The sequence below is a fragment of the Diadema setosum genome, chromosome 2 (assembly GCF_964275005.1).
Source record: "Diadema setosum chromosome 2, eeDiaSeto1, whole genome shotgun sequence".
NCBI lineage: Eukaryota > Metazoa > Echinodermata > Echinoidea > Diadematoida > Diadematidae > Diadema > Diadema setosum.
Window position 1 is genome coordinate 43,192,760 of NC_092686.1, and position 20,228 is coordinate 43,212,987.

Here is a 20,228-nt window from a genome sequence, read left to right on the forward strand (position 1 = left end):
ACTTGTATCTAGAGAGAGAGAGAGAGAGAGAGAGTGAACGAGAGATTTAATAATTTTATTATGGCAATGGCAAGTCAAACCCAGCGCCTTGTGAGATTGAAACGACAGTCGTACTGAGAGATAGATCCAATAGATCTCCTGTGCTTAAAACTTTTTGAATCATCCGATTCCTGAAAGTTTGGATAGCTAACATTATCTTATTGACGCGTTATGTTGCGTCTAGTCTGTGCAACACATGCTACTCTAATTGAACGTGACAACGGGAGCAAACACGCATATTACGTTTGTTCTGGGATCTGTCTTGAGTGTTAATGCGTCATGTTCTGGCCGCATCTGCCGCTGTCAATTTGGAGGCACGAACTTCCTGCTAAGTTTAATTCTGATCTTCCACCTTTCATCTCACCGTGGAATACTGTACACTTGTTCGAGTGAGCAGAGCCCAATTTGTAAATGCTTTTCCAACAAGGTGTGTGCTTGATGATTAGATTTAGAGAATGTGATACTCGACCTGTTGGAGAATAGGGAAAGATTGAGACATGAAAGTCAAAATGCAGATTATTTTGTGCTGTCCAGTAGGATGCAGGTCCAAGTCGGGAAGAACTAACGAATGAATCTGGGTTCGTGAATCTCCGCATATAAATACACGCTCGCAAGCAAGCACGCACGCATGAGCCCGCCTTAAGTGTAACTATGGATGATAATAGTAACAAAATTGTAGCAATGACTATTCAACCAAAACACCTGAAGGGGAATATTGTTTCTCAAGACGAAGTCTGTCATTTCAAACAGACTACATGTCAACTTGATCTTCGATGACTTTGAATCCTTATTGTTCAGTATTCAAAGATGACGTCATTCAATAAGTAGACACTGAAATAGATCTACGCTTCAGGAAGATGATTATGAAAATGCTTTTGTTTCCATTGTATGACCCAACATAAAATAAAATGTTAATGTACTGAAGATCACTGTGTTGACTAGTACGGTCCATCCTACAGTTAGTGTTCATCATTTCCGAAGGTTCCTTATTCCGGAAGTTCGTTATTCCGAAGGTTCGTTATCTAAAAATGAAATAAGTTTCGTTATTCTAAAGGTTCGTTAATCCGAAAATAAGAAAAAGGTTAGTCATTCCGAAGGTTCGTTAATCCAGAAACGAAATAGGTTCGTAATTCCTAAGGTTCGTTAGTATCTTAGTAAAGTATAATGCTATGTTAAGATAATTACACATCTACGGATAGTGTGCATATTTTTCCCCATTTTCGGATTAACGAACCTTATTCTAATTTTCTGAAAAACGAACCTTCGGATTAACGCACCTTCGGAAAAAACGCGCTTTCGGAATAAAGAACCCTATTTCAATTACGGAATAACAAATATCTTGGTGTCAGGAACTTGTGTGTTTCGGAATAACGAACATCACACTCCTCTACAACGGTGTTATAGGAAGATTTCTTTAAAAAATGAGGGCTTGTTTCTTGGTTGGTTGTTTTTTTTTTTTTTTTCAAAATCGCAGATCAGCTTTAAGACTCGCATTTAATGATCGGTCATAACAGTGGGTAAACCACAGGACATAACGGACAATTAATTTTAAAAAAACATGTCCTTTCTTTCATGCTACATTTGATTTCGATTGCATGGCAAAAATGTCGGGAGCCAAAGTAACCAGGTTTGGAAGTCTGTCTGTACTCGATAGGCTTCCCTGTGCTTTTATAGATATTGAATTGAATTGAATTGAATAACTGAAACTGCACTGGTCTTGCACTCGAGACACAGTGAACAGTTCCAGCACGTTTATTTTCATATTTCACTTGACATCAAAATACATCCAAAAAAAGAATACAAACCAAGTAAGATACAAAATATGTCATACGTCGGGACATGAACAGAAAAAAGTGTGTCAGCATACACAATGTACATAAGACTATTCTCTATAACTTGTGAAATATGATGGAACCGCAAAAGCAAAGCTTGTAAACGCAGGTTCCATGAAAAAATACCGGTGTAAATTTTCTATGCAATCAATGGAGATAGGACACAAAGTAATAATGACGAAACGATTATGAAAGCTAAAATATCAAAGTACAAAGGGAAAAAGCCGGGTAGTGATTAATTCTTTGTGTTCTCTTTGTGACGTAGGTTATTATCTCCATCATCGTGTCGAAGTTTGCCAAAATGTACCAGCGTCACGGAGTGGACATTATCAACGACATCAAAACCGGGTGAGTAAGATAGTCAGGAATTTCCTTCTGCTCACTGTTGCCTTATTTGGCACTGTGAGCCAGAATGTTTGTCTACAATACCACAATTTTTTCCTCTCTCCCTCTCCCACACTCCCTCTCTTCCAACTCTTTCTGTCAATCTCCTGTCATTTTTCCTGAAAGCAGCTTGTCAGAAGTTCATGAGATCTTTGTTTTACTTTGCTGTACCCCTGTCGGAATTTACAAACACCTTTCGGTGTGTTTATTTTGTTGCATTTGTCGTCGTCTGTGCAATATTCTATCACTCGACACACGTCTGCTTGATATTCGGCATGTCATTGGCACGATGCGTCACTGCTTTACGGCTTTCCCACGACGTCCCTGTTTCTGCAACAAAAACTTGGCAAATATCCTTTCTAAAGGATTGTACGAGATGGACATTGCCGACGCTATTTTTACTACGACCCCTTCACTATATGTATACATTATTTCGATCTATAAAATGACGACGTGCAAGAAGCACACACTCAGAGCCCGGGCCGCTCACGAGACGGCCCAACACATGACATCCGTTTGTCGCACGCTCTTCTGAGTCACAGTCCCTTGACGACGCTCCTAAGGGTCATCTCGGGGTAAAGAGGCAAAAATTCGATAAAAAAGGAGGGAGAATAAAAAACTTGATTACTCACACATTATTTTCCCCCTCTGGAACTACCAATGTTCCACACATGCCCACACATAGTTAAAAAAAAAAAAAAAGACGAGAGATGGAAAATTAGTACTGTGTAGCAACTTGCCCAAAAATAAACCGGGACTTTCTAAAAACGAGTCGCTGCGGTCGAGATCGCAGGAAGATACAGTCCCCGGGAATATGGCAGAAAGCATCATATCATACGGAGTGTGTGCCAAAAAATTCGCCCTGGGTCCTGTCTGCAGCCTTGGCCCCCCGCTCTTCCTGTGTCTACGGATGTTGGGATCCCTGTGCGACCAGCCAACCTCATGATGAGTCCTCTCGCATTTCACCGAAGAAGGAGGGAAGGAGGAGAGCCCAAATTTGGCATTGAACCAGGGAGAGGTTTCCTGACATAAAACAAATTAAAGTCACGTTGGCATGGTGAAGGGGAGAGAATATTGCCAAGTTAACGTTTGAAATTTAGCCACTTATGCATCTATGATGTGTGATTTGCTCTATAAATTCACTAATCATTCTCGTTGCGAAAGTATTTCTACCCGCGCCAAGATTGATAACACTAATCGTTTTGTACTGCCAATATTGTGGCCTTGATTGAATTACGGAGGTAAGAGTAGATCTGATGACATTGTGTTGTATTAGGTAGGCCAGTCACTCAAAGTCTTTAGTGAGAGAGAGGTGTCCTACTTCTCGAGGCATCATAGCACCAAGGTTTGATCGATGAAAAATTCCTTATTTTATACAGTAAATTATAACAATAATAACGATACATTTCATGTTGCAGACGAGTCATAGTACTGAATGTACGTGCATAAGGAGAATAAAGCATTATTCTACATGAGACGACGACTTACGTGATCATTAAATCATCATAGAAAACCTTTATGTCATCCCATCCTTTTGTTCTGCCTATCAGAAAGGACAAATGAATCTCATTCTAACAATCACTCTAATCACTCTAATCTCGTTCTATCATGAACTACAGATAAAACATATAAATTTAAAAAAGAGACCCCCAAGATGTTATGATCTACAGATACACGATAGATATTTGAAAAGGACCACAGAACTATAATGGTTATGTTATTCAAAGCGTTTAAGATCTAGTGGTGAGTCAATACTTCAAAGAGCGGGCCTGGATGTCAATACTTCAAAGAGCTGGCCTGGATGTCGCCGGAATTCTAAAAATGAACTTCTCAACTCCTCCTTCAGATAAAGCTTGATCTTCATGTCAATACCTTAAACAACGAACATCACGTTCTAAGTATGAAAACTGCGCAGGCATGGTGCCAGTCTCGAACGGTCCCAAAACGGGAGTGAACCGGTCGTACATTTAAAAAACGTAATATAAAAGAGACAGCCATACAATGTATGTAACATCTGCTGTACGTGACACTGAAGTCACAATTACAATTAACAATAAATTTTCAATTCTCGAGACTAGGTGTGCTATATATACAAGTAGGTACAACCTTGACCGTGTTTTTTCCAAAACAAGCTGCTTCTTAGTTTCCAAACATTTGTTTTACACTTTTACGAAGGAAAACGTTTCAAGGGTAGTGAGAAGGCTAAGATAAAACGCCCTCGCACTCATCCAGGTCTTTATCTGGACGAGAAAAAGAAGTCCTGGAGGAGGAGGGTACATTGTTTCATCATGACGAAATATACAGACTGCAGACTGGGGCCAGTGTGTGGTTGTGGAACCTGTTTCTCATGATAGATGAGTAACGGTGACTGGACTTTAGCGATCCCATTTTACTTTCTAGGGGAGATTTGTCTTCTCTGATTATTGTTGTCACATCAGGGAGGTGAGTCTCACCTCTCTGGTCACTTAAATTGGAGCAGTGTTGTATGCAGACGGTCTTTGCTCACGTACATGAACAGTGGGCAGAATATTATCTGTCCCAGATAAATCACTGTGATACCCGAGATGAACACACTCCGGAGTTGGAGTAAAAGAAATATCATTCATGTCCTCCCTGGTTATCTGTCTGTTGAGAGTTACATCAATCACAGCTGTAATCCCAACTGTCATGGCAACAACCAAAGTCTGTTCCAAGCTGATTGGTTGTTACCATGGCAGCTGAAATCGTAAAAGTAACGTTTTTTCGCGATAATTTTCCTGAACGTCATTTTGCAGAATTCAATTAATTATAACGATCCACTGGAGACTCTAATAGCTGCTTGACCTGTAAATGGAGAAATGTTTTGCCAACTCGTATCAGTGGATACGTGTAAATGATAATCGCAGGCGAGATTTGGATTACAAACGTGTACATAGATTATACACTTGCGTTTAGTGTAAACCTGACAAACAAATAGCATGAAATTAATTGCAGGTGGTTCTGATATCGTTTTGATTACTACATGAGGCAGTGCAAAAAAAGAATGGATTCAATAAGATATGGAACTTCAGTGCTGAGATATCACCAAGACACTGCTGAGAAAGGAATGTTTAGTAGCATTAAGTTAACAAAGAATTTTCTAGATGCGAGTTCGTTAATACATGTTCGTATCATTGTATGAATGTTTTCATCATGTTTGATTCATAAAAGTTGTGACTTTTCTTCCTTTTGTTTTTCATCGCTCATCACAGTTTCCCTCCCCCACGCATGCCGTCCATGTTCGGAACCCTCTTCGGATCCCTCATCGGCGACAGCTTCGCCATCGCCATCGTTGCCTTCGCCCTCTCCGTCTCGCTGTCGAAGACCTTCGCCACCCGAAACAACTACGAGATCGATGCCAACCAGGTAATTATTATTAAATGAATGGACAAATATATAAACAAATGACTGAAAATACGAGAAGATATGATAAAATTGCTCAGAGGCATAATCTACCATTTGCAGATGAAACAAAACCACAGCTTTAATGCTACAAAATAGTTCTAAAATGTGAGTTAGGAATAGGAACATACAATGTAAAAATTTGAATCAGTATGATTGATGTAAAGTATTGTTAGATATACGAAATATGAAAAAAAAAAGTTATAACTAAAATATTTCCAGACTAAACCATCTACAGTTATGGTTTATTGAGAAAATGCATGGTGATATCACTTTATATTTTAGGCGACAAATTTTACATAGTCTACGCTTTGTGATACTACTGACCTACACATACATTATATGCATCAAATGTGGTATTTTGAACATTCTTTTTAAATCACTGCTCCCATAGGTGAACAGGACCTTTAAGGTGTACATGTCTAATAAAGCACGGACACTGAGTGAAGAAATTATTTAGTTTAATCGTGGAACTGTTGTAGCTCCATGGGTCGATGTAGGTATTGTCAATAGCAGATGAAAACACAAACAAAACAGAACAACAAAATTCTGGATACACATGAAACTATCTGATTCACCCTTTTACCAAATTTGACTCTCGTGTACCTTACAAAAATTTTCTTTAGCAATTTATTTTAGTCACACGTGTCTGCGGGGAATCATTGCCTAGAGATTTGAAGACCTATCGTGTATCATTGATAAACATTCTGTTGAAAGAAATGACAAGTATTCTGCTGTCTGAGGCGAATAGACATAGAGGAATAGATACAATAGAGCTTGGAAGACAGACAATAAAAAAGAGGATCGCTATAAAAGTCGAGTTAAGAAGTTCTGAAAGACATGCCGAAGGACAGGACTAAAATTAATGTAATGAGGACATAAAGATGGAAAATGATAAAGAGTTGTTACAATTTCATGGCCCTAACTACCTTATGTTATTTTCTAGGATAAGTTTGGCGTTACTGATTCACAGCATCTGCTGTATCGACTCATTCCTTCTTCTTTCCAAGTCCCCTGCCGGATTTCCTGTTGGAGCATATAATAGCACGTGCGGTTTACAAACTTGCGATACTTTATGAATCATTTATATCAGGAAATTTGAAAATTACTGCCATTTTTATCATTCACCGATCTCATACTGTGAAATAAAATGTTCTCTGTATGCGATGTGCTTTTGATAATGAATACAAACGAATGACGAAAAAGTAGTGAGCAAACAGAACTAACAGAACTGTGGTGTTTATGGTGTACTCGGTAAAATTTCTTTTGTACACTGGACATGGAATGCATAAAAATCGATATAAGCACGCGTTTTCTTTTTCTGCATTGCGTGCGAGTTAAGTCATGTGAACGTAGCACCAGAGTTTACTCTTTTTAATCACATTTTTTTTTTTCTTGCAGGAAATGTTGTCCTACGGAGTTGCGAACATTGTTTCATCCTTCTTCCATTGCTTCGTCTGCTGTGGCGCCCTTGCGCGTACGTCCATCCAAGAGGCTGTTGGCGGAAAAACTCAGGTAATTTTTTCTCTGTCTTTATCGTCACATCCACTCTGAATATTACACTAATTAAACGAATAGTGCTTTTTTTGTCTTTCTAGTAATGAGCCCTGTTATTATTATCGGGGTTTTTTTAAGTTATTTTAACTTGTGAGACTTGTCCGCCTTGCTTACGATCGATACAATTAACCAGACTACTATAATTGAATACAGTAATGAGTGACAGGTGCAAGAATATACGAGGGAAAAATCAGAAAACACAGCTCTTCACATGAAAACAATTGTTCAGAAAGGCTCTGCAAACTCAATAAACTTTAAAGTAAACAATAACAAATACTGTGCACTGAAACTGAAAAAAGGAATTGATACCTCGAAAAGGATACATACACTTGGCATTATGCGTGGTGCGGATGCAATCGGAAATACAGCACGTAGGTGCCAGGAGAATTCTCGTCGATTAGTGCGCCACCTCTCGATGTGAATCCTTTAATCACAGAAGTCATTGCGGTAGCGATACTCGAGTAGTCGTTGGGGAACACAGGGGAAGCTTGGGCAGAGGGAACGACAGGAACATGGATATCCGTCAGGGGAACATCCATCCTTGGAAAATGTGCTCATCTGAGTTTTTGTGATTAGGGAGGATGTAGACACAATTTACGCTGACTCATTTTTTTTTTCTTCTTCTGGCAATCATCTGAGCGCGATGATAGCATGTAGCTTAAGACGTGCAATGTGACAAATTGCACTATCTGCACTGCAGTGAATAATTATGTTCGTCAGAAAGTCTTGCAATACTAGTACCATCAACCTTCTCCTGTGAAGGGGAGAGTTCACATAAGAGTATATACACACACTACGACAAATTCCATTTGAAATAAATCATTAGTATATGAATGACAAAATCTGTAATTGATGTTTGAATCCTTTTCTTCAATCCTCAGTTCTCGGAGTTTTGAATGATTCAGATCATGAAACATTTCTTTTAACCGCTTATAATATAACACGATATTAATCTTAGAGATCTTGTTTCGGTTGCAGGTTGTCACTCTGGTGTCTTCTACCATGGTGATGTTTGTGCTTCTCTTCATGGCTCCGTGGTTTGAACCCCTCCCGAAGGTAAGCCCACACCTCTTTTTAAATAAAAAGAGACCATCCAACCGTATCAACTCAAACAGAGCATTCCACTTCATGGACCTCTCAGTTCTTTTTTCTCAACTGAAGCATAACTTTGTACTTTTTTGCCAGTATGCATTCTTTTGTTTATCTGTATCATTTATCTTTTTGCAAAGTCGAATGTTTATGTTTATGATGTAATTCCAAATTTATTACGCGTTATGTTTTGTTGGAAAAAAGAATGAAAATAAATGAATTGAATTGAATTGAATTGAATTGAATTGAATTGAATTGAATTGAATTGAATTGAATTGAATTGAATTGAATTAAAGGGACTCACTTAACTTTTAACTATGGAACATTGAGCAAGCACTATAGAATCGTAAATCACAACTGAGTCACAGGTTTTGTGGAATCTTACATTTGCTACACTACATTCTATATAGTCAACAGCATATCATCTACTACTTCGCTATTCCGGCCAATCGAGAAACAAAAGTGAAAATGAAAAAAAAAATGAAAGTTACATTTGCGAAATTTCGTTCATAGTGTCAGGGCCAACAACAACGACGACGACGACGACGACGACGACAACAACAACAACATCATCATCAACAACAACATCAACTACAACAACCACAACAACACCATCATCAACAACATCATCATCAATAACAGCGACATCAAGAACAATGACCACAAATGCAACAACATCAACAACATCATCATCAACAACAACAACAACAACAAAGAATCAGATTACAAGCAAAAATCATCACAAGGGATCGTATCGATTGACACATTGTTATATTTGCTCTGCCTCTGAACGCTATTGCAAACAAACTTACTTTACTATGACCTAGTTGTAAACAATCCACATCCTGCTACATGTACATCCATTTCTTTGTCATGTTTGCGCTCTCTGTGCACACGGTTTGTGTTGCTTTAATCATGTTTTCTTCTCTTTTGCGCCCCTCCCACATAGGCCGTTCTTGCTGCTATCATCTGCCAGGGTCTCAAGGGAATGTTCTTGCAATTCAAGGATCTCCACTTCCTCTTCCGATACTCAAAATATGACTTTGTGAGTTGAAAAAAGGGAGAAGAGATCTAAAGTTTGCGCTAATGTCAAAAAGTGGCAGTAAAAAGACATAATTATTATCTCTTTCTCTGCAATTCTGTACATGAAAACATAATGCTTATTACTCTTTAATTGTTAATCTTTTCATCACTTTATCACTCGCAAAATCAAGTGTTTTGTACGATTTAGGTTTGCTTGATATTAATGTCACTTGAGATCACATGCAAAATAACGGTAGTATCTATCGGCTTATGGAGAATGTTGCATTACAGTGGGCGACTTTCGCATATTATGATTGGATATACGAATACCTTCACAAATACATTAAAGCGATAGTATGGATTCCTCTAGCAAATTACAGATTATATTAGTAATTAGCGGTAGAATCATTTCTCTCTCTTTTTAAACAAAATTTAAACACTGAAAACTATTCCATGTCATTTGGCTCCTCGCTGTTGATTTTTCTCGGAGATGACTTTCTATCTATTAATATATTTTACCACCGTAAGTTGTTGGGGTGTCAAAGTCCTTGATGGCACTCCGAACATGTGCAGAAACTTCATTTAACGCTTGCATTGACCGTTAGTGCTTTGTAGGGTTAAGGGGAGGATTACTGCCGTTGAATAAAAGGTCACTATAGTTTATAATTTTTATGTTCAATCTTCTCGAAGGTTATCTGGATCGGCACCTTTAGCGCCGTTGTCTTCATCGGAGTCGATCTCGGTCTCGGTGTTGGGGTGGTCGTGGCCCTGTTCGTCACCGTGGTCAGAACGCAGACACCACACTTTTCAACCAGAGGCCACATCCCGGGAACTGAGATGTACAAGAACATTAAACGATACAATACCGTAAGTTGATAAGATGATTAGATTGTGTCATTCCTTGACGCAATTAATGACCTTCGACTCAGGAAGTAAAATCTGTTCTTGTGTCACTTGCACATTTTTCAGAAGACATACGGTTGCTTCAGTATGGTTTACATGTTAAACCCGTCGTTTCTTTTTTTTTTTCCTCGAACACTTAGATGAACTAGATGATAAATATAATTTAGCCGTCGTCAAATTTGTCATGCTCTTTTACATACTGTGTCAGCTAGAGACGTGATCATTTCTATTGATTGTGATGATTGATCAACATAATCATTATTTTTATTTATTTTTTTTTTATTTTTTTGGTCTGGCATTTAATGTCTAGACATACTCGTTTGTTTCTATATCGCGCCAAAGATTGAAATGGGATTATATTAATCTCCTTAATCCTTCTAAGATAATCTGATTTTCGATTGTCAAAATATAAACCGATATCTGACAAGTTGCTAGGTTTGTTTGGGTTTTTTAAAGTTAGTTCTTAGCCTTGTTTCCTGCGGTAATCCCCTTGATAATCCATAAGATTCAATCAATCGTACCACACTATATCATACGCGTTGATATTCCTGCAATCATTTCCACAATATAAAAATTAGTATAAAACGTGAATCGATGAATAAGTATACCTTTTTGTGTTAGTTAATTCCTGTGTTACACGATTGCAGGGCTACGGACCCTGCATCATGATCAATCAACCTAATTGTGTTTACTTCGTTGTAATTAGAGGAGCAATTTTCCTTTTGGTACATTCATGCTTGTTTTCATTCGAAGTGACGAATATTTCCAACGTACATGTAAGATGCTAAAAGCAAGATTTAAAAAAAAGGAACTAGTCCGAAAGTGTATGCGTATACGTTTCTCCATTCCATTTAAGTTTTTCTTTCTTTGTAGTCCAGTTTCATGACAGTGGCATCACTTACAGTTGTCTCATTGAGAGACAATTTCACATAAATAATAACTGAAGAAAAAGAGCTTTCAAACGCTTTAAATTACAGAAGACACATTTCCTGTAAAGAGGTCAACAGGAATTCACCTAACAACAGCAAAAACATCGGCCACTACCGCTAATAGTAACAACAATAACAGACATAACATCATCAACAACAAAAAAAGTCAATTACGCGGTTCATTATACCACGAGTCAACCTGTTTACTCTTCCCACACTCCGTGTAGGCCAAAGAACACGATCACGTCAAAGTGGTTCAGATGCAGGGCTCGCTGTACTTCGCCAACGCCGAGATGTTCCGCAACCAGGTGTACGAGGCCGTGGACATCAACCCCGTCAAACTGTTGGTCAAGATCCAAAAAGCGCGCGACAAGGACGCCAAGATCAAGAAGCGATCGGAGAGCAGCAACGTCCCCATGGACGTGCTCGAGCTCACCGCCACCCACGAGGTGAGCTGTGACATCAGCCTCTTCTTCCACGTCTTTGCAGCACAGATTCTTGTTAATTTGTTACTCTAATGTGTATTCATGATACCGGTGGTGGTGTAATGTGTATCTTTAACCTATTAAATTGTTGAGTAAGGACTGAAAGACAACCCACTCCATCGGATGTATTCTGTATACAGATGTCTTTTGGTATACTCTGTGGACAATTACGATAGAATCCAGTGATTACGGTAGACTCAAACAATATGATTTCAATCACAGAAACATTGAAATTGTAATATTTGTTCGTTCTCAGGTATAGGTTTGCCATTTTGTCAAGAGCTGCCGCAAAGTACATAATCGCACGTAATGGTTCATACAAAACCTAACTGTCTTCGTCGTGTCGTTTTCCTTGAAAAACAAACAAACAAGCAAACAAATATATTCCTACTATTGACTGACAATGTCGACATTATTTGCATGGCCTTATCATCCGTGTAATTCAGGAAACCCTTCGAGAACGAAGCTTGAAAATTAAAGCCATCATCATTGACTGCGGTCACTTCGGTTTCGTCGATTCGATGGGAGCTAAGACCATGGCATCACTGGTCAGCGACTTCCGGGAAGTTGGCGTGTCCGTTGTCCTTGCCGGCTGCTCCGGTAAGACATCCTTAATTAGCACCTCCGCAAGCCCCCTACATTGACCTGAATCCTGACGTAACAATATCGGAAATAACAGATTCTTTTAAAGGCTGATAACGTGGCTTGCAAGCTAGCTTAGCACACATGTTATTCTAGCATGAAAAACACAAATCAGAAACGAATCATGAATGACCTTTTAGCACCACCATTGGCCTCTTGGCAACGCCCGTGGTGGTGACGTCACCTCCAACCTGGTACAGTAGGGTGATTCATCTCTGAGCGGTCTTGTGGACGTTCGCTTCCTTTAAATCAAATGAAATGACAAAGCGTCAAATTGCTACATCTGCAGCCGTTTACATACAAAGGGTTCTCCTATCGTCTCCTGCATGGTCCACGAGTTATTCTCATTGTACCCTCCTCGTCTGTTGCCTTAGTCCCACGCCCATCAAAATTATAATAATAATGATAATAAGGTCTTATTTATCCAGGGTAGCCTCTTCAGTGATACCGCTGCTCTACCAGAGGGCCCTGCCATTATTATTACCCTAGCATTGCCAGATACACATTTATACACCTGGGTCGAGAAGGACATTGTGGGTAAAAAGCATCTTGTCCAAGGACGTAAGCACTGGGCGGGAATCGAACTCGGGTCCTCCGACTGGGAGTCGAGAGTCTTATCCACTATGCCACAGCGCCCCCAATTATCATGATTATGGAAGAATACAACAAAAAAGGAGAACAGATGTCAGCAGTATTCAAGTAGTTAAGACTTGTTTCCTAGTCCTTACATAATGTACGCATCTTCCTATGGTGTCCTTAACCCTAAAGGGGCCGGGCTTTTTTGGCTATGCTCAGACCGGGGGGGGGGGGGGGGGGGGGGGCGGATTCCGCCCCCCCCCCCTGAAATCTCGGCCATCGGTGGTGCGATCGCGATGAAATTTTGCATGCGTGAGACCCGCGTCATAATCTACAAGATTGTGTTATAAGATTTTTTGAAACAATCAATTTCTAATTTTAATTAATTAATTATGCAAATTAAGCTCAAGGTGATATTTTAGCTTAATTAAAAGCATTGAGAGTCTAATTTTTGATCTGTAAATCTGTTTTAGCATATTCAACAATTGTACATCACAAAAACTTCCAAAACTCATTTCAATTCTTATGTATTTTATTGTTTTCAGAATTTCTTATGTATTTCTTTGTTTTTCAACTTTTGTTTTTTCTTTGTTTTTTCATTGGAAATTGTCACTGACCACTTTTCTACCATAATTAGCACAAAATTAATCAATGAAAGTGATTAATTGTAAAAATAATCAGGTTTTTATGCCTTTCATGACAGAGCACTGTTTTCCATAGGAAATGTACACAAAATCACAAAATTGTGCCCGTTTTGGAGCGACATTCCGTTACAAAAATGGGCGTGGCTTCGCAAAAGTATGCGCGGACGTTGCAAATTTGGTCTCAAAAGTTGCGCGAGACTTGAACGAAGAAAGTCAAGAAGCCTCGCGATGAGGCCTTCTCGCGTTACAGAATTATAGCGCGAAACGTCGAGGGGGGGGCGGATTCCGCCCCCCCCCCCCCGGCCCTTTTAGGGTTAAATTGTTTTATCTTTCCTGCATCTCCCTACTCGTTCTGGCAGATATCGTGATCCGGTCCCTGTCTCAACTTAGCACGATCAAGCGAGACTTGTTCTACGTGTCGGTTCACGACGCCTACCTCTCACTCAAGAACATGCAGCTGAGGGTAAGATTCTCTCTTTGTTGGCATCAAACCATGGTGTGCAACAAACCATGGTGTGATAGCAATGTTCGTCTGACGACTACTCTAGTAACTTATGTCTGTAGTGATGACGGGAGTTTACAGAAAGCGGAAGAAATGTAATTCTTTGAGCTTAAATTAGTCCTTCAAGAATTCACGCTGCCATTGGCATCATTTAATGTTATAAAAAGGCAAAGGACGCTTATCAATAATCCATATTTCAGCATGCTCGCAACATGAACCCAGCAACATCTACACACGCATCGTTCACTTCATAATTGTCATCTGTAGTATTACTAATTTGCTCTTTTCACCCGGAATCCGCCATTTTCCCTTTGAACGCTGAGGGGTTTGATGTATCCGTAATAAAGCCACCCAGCTTAGTGGGGCCAGACTAAAAAAATACGGTAAAATTCATAGCGATTGTTTGATGGGGGAAATGAATCACGTGAAAGAAGCGGAAAATGGAGCTGAACGTAGACAGTGACAGAATGGCTGCGACTGACGGCCAGAACACCCTCATCTGTGCCGGGCAGAGTCGGGGGTAATTGCTCCATCCTCCCCCAAGTCGGGTAGCGAGACTCAACCGCGAGCGGGTTTATGCTGGAAATGAGAGGCAATTTCCCCCAGTCACCCAATCATGTCTAATGATTAGGGCCGAAGCTCCCTTCTTAGATTAAACTGCCATATCACCTATTACTCCGTCGAAAGATATAATCTAATTCACATTTTCCAATATCTGTTTTCTCCTTGAACTTTTCGCAATTATTTACCCGTCTTGATTAGTGACTGTCTTGGGGCGATGGTTACACAGGAAGAAAACTGCTTCCCTCATCCCTTTAACCCAACCAATAGAATACCTGACGTTATCATTTTTTGTAGGTCAATCTACCCCCTTTTTTAATTGAGGAGGTGGGAATGCATCGATTTTTTTTTTGCACATTTATAATTTTGTAACTGGTGGGATCCACAATCTGCAAGATTTGCTTTTTTAGCGAGTCCCCCATCTCCATGCTCAAATTATTTATCACTCAAATGTTTCACTTTTTTAATTCTCATATAATGGTTATGGTTGACATCTCTTTCCTTTTTACGTACATTGTGTTATTGATTATGTCAAGATAGAAAAAGAGAATACACTTGAACATGAGCAAATGAAGTGAAACTACTTGGAATAATTTTATGATTTTCTTGAATTATTCATTCCTATTTATGCGGTATACCACTGTCACAAAATCAGTATCATGTTGAAGATATTTTCTAAATGATCCAGGTGTTCAAACTATATCAATCCCTCTTAACCCATGTTAAACTGTGAAAAGATCAATGCCATATACTGCGGCTGGAATCGGGTGAGAATGATAAGGGCGTTAAATTATCACTAACCCACGGTGTTCGAGGCAACTTAACGCCTTTCCCCATTCTCAACCGACGAACTATTGTGTATTTCAAATCTGATAGAAATCACCTTCATTTCTATTCAACTGTAGGTGGCGTCCCTCATGAACAGAGACCGCCCCAAGAAGAGGTCATCGCGGTGGAAGCGTTTTCGCGAAGCAACCAGTACCATGTAGGCTGAGGGATTCAGAACACACAGAGGAAGACAGGGGTAATGAAGACTTGCAGGAAAACAGAAAAAGGCTCGATGGACTTAAAATGGAGACTAACCACAAGCTACGACAGTGTTGATGATAATAAAATTATCAGGGCTCACATAATGTTTATCAACCTGTTGTATGAATAGGGATGTCCCAGGCTGCTAAAAGGTGATAGTTTAAAAACAACAACAAACTAAGCCAAACATGATAAAGGTTTGTCTCGGGAAAGGGTATGGGATGGAACAGTAGACTTCTCGCAAAAGAAACAACTTGTGTATAGATTTTTTTTTTTTTTTTTTTTTTTGCTGCACTTGGTGAACGAAATTTATACTTTTATAATTACACAGACTTTATCTTTCATAGCGACAAAATTAATGTAAAAAGGCTCTTAACCTATGATTGTGATGTAGCAATATGGCATGTTCATATAATGGACGGGAAATGCAGAATAAGTTCCATTTATGATACACTGTAATTTCATTACTAATATTGTCATGTGATTGTTTTCAATATACCAGGTAGGGCTTATTAGTTTGAATTGCAATGACTGAAGAACCAAAAGGAGCGAAACAAGGTTTACAAAAGAAATGGTGATGCTGAGTAAGATACATGTATATACTGCTGGAAAACAGGGTACGAAAAGCCATGGACACACGATGAAAATTTGAAAGACAGAATATTCGACAGACATGTCATCCTTTCAGCAGGAGCGAAAAAAAAATGTTGTCCTCTGCTAGCAACTATCAAAGACTAGCGCCATCTACAGCTGGATCTGAACGCATTCCGTTCAAGGCAAAATTTGCCGAATTTCGCCAATCTTCCATCACAGCTGTGTGTACAGTAAATACAATTAACTTCTCCGGGCGAGAAGAGTAAATCAATACTACTCATTTTGATATCCTTCATCATTTTTCATGGACGTAAACTGCATATTTATATTCACACTTTCAGAATGTTTTGACTCGTTCGTTTAGAAGTAGAATAGAGAAAACCAGCTGCTGAACGTTTTGTTGAGTGATAAAAATTATGACAACTACGCCTGCCATCATTTCGGGTCTTCGCCCAAGAGGGCGTTTGTAGCAAACGAACGTGACGACAACAACAGGCTCTACAAACTTCTTTTTCCCCACTTTATTTTCATGGGGACTGCTCCACGACCAGACTCTGATCAAGTCTTACGTGATACATGCTACAACCAATGACTAATGCGTCTAATATTGGCACTGTGATCAGAGGAAGTCAGTATCGGCAGGAAACCATTGAATGTCCGGTATCCCGGCAAAAATTCTTACTCCTCGTTTGTCCTATAACACGACTGAATTATCAGTCAATATTAAGCTGCAGAATACAATTTAGTGTTTGTTTCTGAGAAAAGAAGTTAATGTTTTGAATGCTTCTAGTGATGAACATATTAAGTGCACACGAGATAAGCCCTTCAGGTAATCAAAATAATACGCAATGCAATGCAATCTGAACTTTGAAAAAGATCATAATCATATTGCGTTTTTGTGTGACGTTTTGTACGATAAACGCTGTCCGACTGTTTATTGGTACACGTACTATACTCTAGACTAATTGAGCAGAGATTGAGTTACCCTTCTCACATCCAATGTGCATCTTTTGTGGAGTAATGGCTGTAGGGTAACAGCAGAATTATTTCCTGCACACCTTCAAAAATACAACGGAAAAAAAAAAGAGTTTGTATACTTTTTAAACTGAAACTATTGCAGTAAGCTATATTGGGAGAGATTTGACGGTTTTGGAATTTGGTTGTGACACAAGTAAAAACCTCAAAAAAAAAAAAAAAAAAGAAATCCTCAGCACAGAACTTTACCTCTATTTGTGAATGTTTGTGTGGCTGCCCCTAAATCTAAGTCACTGCAAATACCACAACATCAACACCATCAACAACAACAAAAAGACCTGCACGATTTTTAAGAGAGTCTACATAATGATTATGAAAAACGTCATAAAATAAATGTTCATTATTTTGCGCTGTAAATTCTTACATTTGGGAAAACTGTTTATGAAATGGTCCCGTTACGATTAAAAGTGTTTGCTCTCTTTGTGTGTATTTTCGCTGTATATAATAAATTTTATCTCTCGCTTTGTGTATATCCTTATGATTCAAAATGATGTCGATATAAATGTGACTTATTGTAATCTCAATTACATAATTATGTGCTTAATCTTTGTTCCCATGAACAAGTATCATAATGTAATCGGAGGAAATTGCAAGCAAAAAATAAAAGTGATGCTGGAATTGCAATTAAAAAAATGGGAAAAAATTCGTTTGATTCTCTGTTGTATTTGCGTGAAATAAAGTCCGAATGATCTGCGAGGAGGTAGACTCATGACAAGGTCAGTAATGCAATGTACATGTAAAGTATCAGGACTTGATGAATTCGGTGATGACATGATGAGGACTCTTCCGGGGACCCAGATGACAATAGGCCTGAGTTGAAGGGCGCACGTCGGGGCTCGACACCCACGAGTCATACAGCCCACGTGTTATACAGCCCACAAGTCATACAGCTCACGAGTCATACAGCTCACGAGTCATACAGCTCAAAAGTCATACAGTCCAAGAGCCAGACACTAACAAGTGAACAGGGCCCACGGGCTCGACATCAAGTAAAGTAGGCCCACCAGCTATGCGGTCCACGAGCTAGACACGTTAGGCTTTATTTGCCTAAGTGTCGAACTCGTGGGCTTCTTTTACTTGGTGTATATAGCCTGCGGGCTGTATGAATTTTAAGCTGTATGTGGGTCTAGGGCAATTACCCCCTGGGCAACAATCCCGGATCCTCCCCGTGGCCTAATCCTAATCCTAATCCTAATCCTAATCCTGAACCTAATCGTAACCCTAACCCAAACTCCTAACCCTAAACCTAACCCTAACCCTAATCTTTACTCTAACCTTACCATTAACCAGTATTTAGCCGAGGGGTAATTGCCCTCGGGGGGTAATTGCTCGGATACGCTGTATATATGTGGCTATAATATGAACCTTTTTTTTCAGTGTTTAGCTCATTGGCTGTATGACTCGTGTATATCGAGCGCGTGGGATGGTCAACCCCAAATTGAAGAGCCCTCCTTTGGTATGATGGAGATTACCTTATGATTGTCTTTAAAGACTTTATCTTATCACTAAAATGTCTGTCAATTAGAAAGAGCAAGTTAAGGAACTCCCCACTTAATTTGAGAATCAGTGTTGAGTATTTGTCAATATAGAGCCTATTAAAAGTGCAACAGGAATACCGCCGAACGAATGATCTCCTTGGTTGTTTGTAAATATGTAGAGCCAGCTAGGATTTTAATGGGTACGATCTGGTGCAGGACTGTATTTGTAAACAAGCCATGATTCAACAGTCTGATCGAGTCATGTGCAATCAAAACTACGCATTATAGTGTGTACTGTAGGTGATACAAAAAAAAAAAAACCAAAAAACCACCAAAACAAAACATTTCCCACTTTTGGTCCTTAATAGTTCAAATATTATGTATCAGACAACACTGACATTGATATGAATAATAGCTGAATAGTGTACAATTTTGTTGGAGTTAATTAAAAAAAAAGAAGAAGATTAAAGCATACTTAGGTTTCATTAAATTCAAGATTAATTTTTAAGTTAGGGTTCAGATTTTGCTCTATTTCCAACCCTCTGTACAACATCTTAACTTTGCACATAGTCAATTGGTGTGTATGGGAGTGTGTGGTGAAAACCCAGATAATGGTCAGGGTTTGAATGCTTTGTTAATATTTATTCCTGATGAATGCCATTATCACAGGTAGTCTTTATTCATCCTGGAGTGTAGTGTCTGCAAGCACACTGAAACATGTGCTCATGTTTTTCATGTGTATGTATTTCAACCTTTACCATGAATTCAGACTACCAGTGCCCAGGGCAATCCATAATAAAGTATTCATGTGCTTTGGAGCAAGAGACCAGAAGCCTATTCAGCTGAGCTCTGAAAAGGTGGCGTTCATGTCCATTGTAAGGGTCATTGTAGGCACACAATCACACACACATCATTGGTTCCTGTGTAAAGTTCAAGTTTTGTACAGAGGGTAAAATTTGATTGACCAAAATCAATCAGGGATTTAATGAAACTAATTTATGCTCTTATATTCAAATCACTTTCAAATCACACTATTCAGCTATTTACCCATATCAATGACAGTGTTATCAGATATTTAGCGTTTGAACTATTAAGGATCAAAAAGTGGGAATTGTTTGTTTGTTTGTTTGTTTGTTTTTGTTTTTTTTTGTGTGTAAAACCTAGTATCTGAGTAGCACCGGCTCATAGGGTCAAAATTGTTTGGAACTCGCGAGAAGTCAATAATAACCTTTGTCACAAAAGTAAAGAGCGTGATGAAGCGTTCAGCTCTACTTCTCGCGTGGTACGTCTGGTTGATACCGTTCGCTGTCTGTTACCATTAAGTATAGTCACTCTAAACGAAGCTGTAAAAGGAGGGTACGCTCATTTTCAAAAGGGGTTAGATCATAATGATGACAATTGATTATATGGAAATGATGTTTGCTCAGGGTATCTAGCGTATTTGCTGTAAACACCATTCTTCCTGCGGATCTTGCCACGTTAATACCCAAACGTTTTTCTGTATAA

General features: G+C 39.1%; 1 protein-coding gene across 1 annotated transcript in view; it reads left to right on the forward strand.

Moving 5' to 3' along the window:
- Nucleotides 1-15,575, forward strand: part of LOC140246004 (prestin-like) — a 32,259-nt gene extending 16,684 nt beyond the window's left edge. Inside the window, exons 7-16 of the mRNA XM_072325451.1 lie at nt 2,137-2,219; nt 5,486-5,639; nt 7,077-7,190; nt 8,211-8,288; nt 9,271-9,366; nt 10,035-10,211; nt 11,404-11,625; nt 12,108-12,261; nt 13,883-13,986; nt 15,492-15,575. Coding sequence (XP_072181552.1) covers nt 2,137-2,219; nt 5,486-5,639; nt 7,077-7,190; nt 8,211-8,288; nt 9,271-9,366; nt 10,035-10,211; nt 11,404-11,625; nt 12,108-12,261; nt 13,883-13,986; nt 15,492-15,575 — 1,266 coding nt within the window. The remainder of the gene's footprint in view (nt 1-2,136; nt 2,220-5,485; nt 5,640-7,076; nt 7,191-8,210; nt 8,289-9,270; nt 9,367-10,034; nt 10,212-11,403; nt 11,626-12,107; nt 12,262-13,882; nt 13,987-15,491) is intronic.
- The last annotated feature ends 4,653 nt before the right edge of the window (nt 15,576-20,228 follow it).